The sequence below is a fragment of the Ceratotherium simum genome, chromosome 2, assembly GCF_057802395.1.
Source record: "Ceratotherium simum simum isolate JZ-2026a chromosome 2, ASM5780239v1, whole genome shotgun sequence".
Lineage (NCBI taxonomy): Eukaryota > Metazoa > Chordata > Mammalia > Perissodactyla > Rhinocerotidae > Ceratotherium > Ceratotherium simum.
Window position 1 is genome coordinate 65,987,171 of NC_141901.1, and position 6,000 is coordinate 65,993,170.

The window sequence follows — 6,000 nt, forward strand, 5'->3', positions numbered from 1 at the left end:
AGAAGCCAACTATTTCTTTTTTCCTGTTAGAGAAAAGTAGGACAAAGAACATTTTGAGTGACTTGGCCATGGAGACACAGTAAGATAGTGACGGTCCCTAGGAATAGTACAGAATTCCCTTATAGCAGGTTCTATATTCAGTACTTGGTCTTGGCATTTGTGGAAATGTCCTCATTTAGTCTCTCTAAAATTTAGGGATCTATAATCTATCCTTTCTATTTCCTTCTTCTTTTTCATCAAAGGTCTTTGTACATTGTAACTCTAAAAGAGGAGGAAAAATTTGTTAGCTCATCTCTGTTGGCCGGCTTTGGAGTACTTTGAGCAGATTACCTCTCTATGCCTTCTAGAAAAGGGAAAAAATCTACAGCTACTATTTTGGTATGTGCAATGCAGAAATGTTGTGGTTTTGTACTTCTTACTGATGCTAAAGTTTGTGGAAAAGAAAATAAGCTAGCTATATTTCCCAGCAAGAAGATCAAATGAGTTATGTAATTTTTCTCATAGAACATGACCTAGAACAGAAATCTTGTGAATTAATTTTTGCTACATTTAATAAACTGTGGACACCTTCTAGTGGGAAGAAAACAAAAATCGTATTAAGGTTTTGTCAAGACACCACAATGTCAAAGGCTTTTTGAACTTTCTGGGTAGGACAGCAGCAGAGAGACAATGGCTTTTACTCCTGAACACACTGTCTACTTACTGACCCTATAGCAAATAACCTGCATTAACAAAATCCTAAAACATATCCATTGTTAAGCACAACATTCACGTTAGTGAATAATTTCTGTATAATTTCAAGTCTGTTGTGTTTAAAATATTATGAATCCATAATGCTTCAGAAACTATTATTTTATGCTTATTGGAGAGAGACAGATGATATTCTCACTCTCTGTTTGTGCCTGCCTATGTGTGCAGGTGTGTGTGTTTGTATATGAGAAGTAAGAAATTTCAAACTCTCTGTATCTACAGCCCTATAAAAATCTCTTTGCATATAGGTCAAACACAGCTCTTCCACCTCCTTAAAGTAAACATTAGATTAGTGTTAAAAATGTATGCCATAAAGCAGAGCGTTTAAATGAAAGGATCTCTTTCCTGCTTATTTATTAAGAATTTATATCTTTTTGGCTTAAAAAGTAATTTATCATTTGTTTATATTACATACTGAATCAATGTGAACTCATATCTTTGAACAGGATGACTAATGAGAATAAAATTGTGAGTCTGAGCACAGGTGGGACCATTATAATGCTTTGCATAAAGGAAATGCATTTGGCACATAGACACCCAGCCTTATCACAAACAATATTGGGTTATTAAGCTTGAAAGACCTTTTTATTAATTCTAGGTATGCTGCTAGCTGCCACTGCCATTATAAGTGATACAACCATCACTTGGAGGGTGCTTTGGAATTTTAAAGGCATGAGACATCTTTTCTTCAGTGGAACATTCCTTTTTACCTGATTTTCTGTTCAACCTGATAAGGCCTTGGATATGCTTATTTGAGAGTTCCTTTCACAACTTGACTTTTCTTTTCCCAAGTTGAACAATGCCAAACTGCTGGAAATCGTGTGTTTTTCGTGTCACCATGTAATATCAATATATTTAACTACCGTCAACCATAAACTACTTTGTCAGTAGACAATTGGCAGCATAAACCAAAGATGTAAGAAGAATTCTTTCTGTCCATTAACTTAATGTCTGTTTAACGTTGAGTTTGGTAGTGAACCGGGACAAAATTACTTCATTTTAGGGGCTGAACACCTCAGCCTCAAGCCCGCAGGGATTTAAATTACAGATACCTGACACTCTGCAAATGGGCTGCCAGCATCCCCACTCTTTCCCTGCATCTAGTCATGGGGACTTCTTGAGGGGACACTAGCCACTAACTAGTGAGTCAGTATGGGGAATGTACTCTGTCCACCAACTCTTGTGCGTAGAGGCGCCCTGTGGAGGAGGAACTCAGCTGAGGAAACTGGACTGTTGTCAGGCAAAACTGCATCAGCTTTGTAAATGTTCCCTCACCTTGGACTACATCTTCCTATTTTTACCAGTGGGAAACCACAGGAAGTAACTTTGCCTATGTGAATACTCTTTCAACACTTTGAGAGACACAGTTATTTCAGTGGTTAAGAGCATGTGCTCTGAGTTAACACCTGGCTCTGCCTCTGACCTTGCTTCATAAACCTGGGCAAGTTGTTCAACTTCTATGAGTTTCAGTTTCTTCTTCTTTGAAATATGGATAATAATGGCCTCTTATTTAACGAGAATATTTGAAGACTGAATGAGATGTGCATGTAAAGCATTTAGCATTATTCTTAGTACATATTAAGCGCTTCATAAATGATTACTATTATTCTTGTACAAGCTGTAAAGAGCACTCCACTCTCCCCATTCAGGTCTGTTAATATAAGTCCATTTTGGGAAAGCTCTGGAACCCAAACCACTTCTAGGCATTGGGGAGGAGATGGCTTCTTCTGAACAATGGGAACTCCCAAGTTAGACCTTGTCAGTACTTGATCCTTTAAGACCAGCCTAGAAGTAAAATAATCCATTCAGGTCAAGGGCAGTTATGAGAGAGGAAAGGAACTAACACATCTCGAGTTCCTACGCTATCTCAGGCATGATGCTTGGTGTCTTACATGCCTTAACCTCATAATATAGTCTAAGATATGGGTATTATAATTTATATTATATAAAAATATATTTATTTATATTTATAGCATATAATTTCTATCATATATGAAGAAACCTAGGACGAGAGAAGTAACTCGGCCAGAATTATCCAAGTAGTATGCGGCATAGGTGATGTTAGAACCAGGTCAACCAGTCTGTAAGGCCCAAGTTTTTCCTGGTTAAGCATGCTGCCATTTTTCCTGCCATCATTCACTCTAACTTGACATCGGCCCTCTATGGTCCAAATGAAAGTTGCTTTCCCCTCATTTTCCCAGTTAAAGTTTCTTCATATCTCATACCTCTCGTGAATAGCAATTTAAGACAGCTGGAACTCCATGAAGAAAGACAAAGTTTAAATTATCCATGGCGTGACTGACTTGAGACCCAGAGATTTTGTTTTCTCCTCAAGATCTGGTCCTTTATGCCTCTTTTTGTTACTTAAATTATTGTCTGAAGTAACATAGAAGGCTTGAAATGTGTGCTTTGGGCTGATATGTGATGGAAGGCGATTCACTCATGTTTCACTTTTCCATTTTAATTACTAAGGTCTTGGGAGACTGTTGTACAGCAAAGTGTCATTACTCTACAGCATTTTACTGAAATGTTAATTCATGCTATATTTATTCATCCTCCAAAGGAGATATAAAGCTCATTCTCACCAGCTTCAAAATGAGTCATTCCAAAGGAGCTGGGTATTACATCCTGTCAACTCCTTAAATAATTGGTGTACTAATGTCTTCTTCCATTTTCTAGAGGCTCTTTAGTGGTTCCTCATGCATTTAAGTTCCAGTGAGATAATTTGCAATCCAATTTTGTGCTCTCCCTTTGGAGTCTGTTACCCCTCAAGACATAATGTCACAAATACTCATTCCGACTCCGTGAATTGTCTTCAAGTAACTGTTCTATAGCTTGCCCTGCTAAGGAGTAGAGAGTATCTGAATGGGTCAAAGTGAATGTAATGATTTGGGGCTATTTCCACTCATAGAGAAGAAGTAACATTTGTGAGATGTTTGTTCCTAGAGACACATTTCAAATGCATTATGAGACATTTTTACTTTTAAAATTCTAGATTAAGGGATACGTACTCCTCTTAAGAGTATCTCGAAAGTACACACATAGATTCTTTAAAGGTACATCCTTAATTCTCTTGTTTGCATCCTCTTTCATGAAAGCATTGTCCTTGAAGCCATATGCCTACAATCCATATGTAGTCAGCTTTTAGCTGACCTCAGGTGTGCTTTGTCCTGGAGGTGCAATCCAGCAATTAACTGATTTTTCCTAGACAGATGTAATAGATCCGGACGTGAATGAAAGCACTTTCGTACAAAACCACAGTGGATTAGCAATGCGACAAGTGGCCTGATAGGATTTAACTTGAAGGCAGGTATCCCATCTTTCTATTCCTTTACCCTTTTCATCATGGAATCTTCTGCTGCCCACATTTTTCTTGAGAAAACTCTTTATCATCTTTCAACAAAATCACCTAAACCATGGCCTCAAAATTCCTTGTGTACAGAGGAAGAGCAAAAATAAATGAATCCATTAACTACTTTCAATAAACAGGACAATTTTTTTTTCTTCTTTTCTATGTGTCATGGATGAAAGAATCACCCATCATTTCTCTGAGATTTATGCAAGTCATATACATCTTTCTTAAATCTGAAACCATTTTTAAAATTTGTGACACCTAAGAGAAACTTGCAAGTATACTGTTATCTACAAGAACAGTCTGACAATGTCCCTTCCCCCAAGTTTCAAGTCAGTGAATATCCCTGAACACAGTTAAGCCTCACAATCATCAGATACAGAATCTACTACCTATACTCGGAAGTGCTAAACCTCCATATTTGGCTGAAAAGATGGCCAAGAAGGGATATTTATAATTCAGCAACAATCTTATAATTCTCTGTGCAATACAGGCTCTAATTACACAGAACACAGTTTCATGCCTAAAACCGCCGGATTTCACTAAACCTGTCCAATATATCTCTTTTCTACCTATGATTTAATAAATCTCTTGCTTAAAAATGTCTTCCTAAAGCAATGGACCACAGTGCATGGAATCACTGTACCTGTCAATCTTTATAACCCTCCCATAAATTGTTCCTCCCTTAAATACTGCATTTTGGTAAGTTAGAGGCTCACTATGAATACATGTGCATATTAATCTGTTTATCTGTAATACTGCTCAGCACAGAATAAATGCACATGTACAAATCATGTAAAATCAGATGATGTCACTTATTTTAAAAATATTATATATACACATATGTACTACATGTGCATATGTGTATATATACACATATATATGTATGTGTATATACATAATTTTTGCTAACCATGGAAAAGGGCCAATAGATTGATGCCTAGAGATGCAGACCCAATTTTAGAAGCAGATGTGAGCACCATAGTAATTATAAGGGGAGGATTTTTTTGTTTTTATTTTGTAATAAAGCAATCCATAATCTTAATAGTACATAAACAGTCCCAGCCCTCATACACCCCGGGCATGGTTGTGTGCATTTAATTTCTTATCAAAAGGTCACAGAGTTCTAGATATGTACTCGCACACTGAAGACACAAATCCCGAAATATCGGCATCATGGCCCCTCTGGGCCACGGACGCTGTGCACACAGGCGGGCCAGGGAACTAGCCCCACACTCACTCACACAGGTATCCCTTCCCTACAGGCCACCTAGCAGCGACACCGATAGTGGTAATCACCCCGGGCTGGCAGGCACTCTCAGGCACGCTCGGGGGACCTCCCGAGAAACCTGGGGGTCAGGGGGAGGGTCGGGCATTTTGGGGCAGCGGCGGGCGCCCTGGCACTGTCTCCACGCCTGCAGCACCGTCCAGGACCCGAATTCGCCCCGGAGCTGCCCGGAGGATCTGCATTATGCCAAGGCCAACTCACCTCGACGAAATAAAAGCAGGGCAGGAGGGTGACGCTGTCCTTGATCACTTTGCCCTTTGGCCTCTCCTTCGCCGACATCCCGGCCGCCTGCCCGGGTCCGCGTCCTCTCCCGGGCGAGGTGTGCACGGCGCAGCCGAGGCGAGCTGCCTCCTCCAGCCGCAAGCGCCGGGCGCCGCTGATGTCACATTCCCCGCGGGCGCCGCTGGAGCCAGCGCGCTGCGTGCAGCGCCCCCGCCTCTCCCCGCCCCTCTTTGCAGCAACCCAGCGGCTCCCGGAGCCGGCAGGTCCTCTACCTCCCCTGCCCTGGCTCCCGCTCCCTGTTTTTCTCCGCGGAGAGACGTCCAGCTCCCTCCTCCAAGCTGTTGCTGCAATGGCTACTCCTCCCTGCCACTCTCCCTCTCCTCTCCAC

The 6,000-nt window shown here is 40.8% G+C and overlaps 1 protein-coding gene across 1 annotated transcript in view; it reads right to left on the reverse strand.

The window, feature by feature from the left end:
* The window catches only part of PLPPR4 (phospholipid phosphatase related 4), a 44,126-nt gene extending 38,337 nt beyond the window's left edge, over positions 1 to 5,789 (reverse strand). Inside the window, exon 1 of the mRNA XM_004420792.2 lies at positions 5,592 to 5,789. Within this exon, the coding sequence (XP_004420849.1) occupies positions 5,592 to 5,669 (78 nt within the window). The 5' untranslated portion in view covers positions 5,670 to 5,789. The remainder of the gene's footprint in view (positions 1 to 5,591) is intronic.
* Between the last annotated feature and the right edge of the window lie 211 nt (positions 5,790 to 6,000).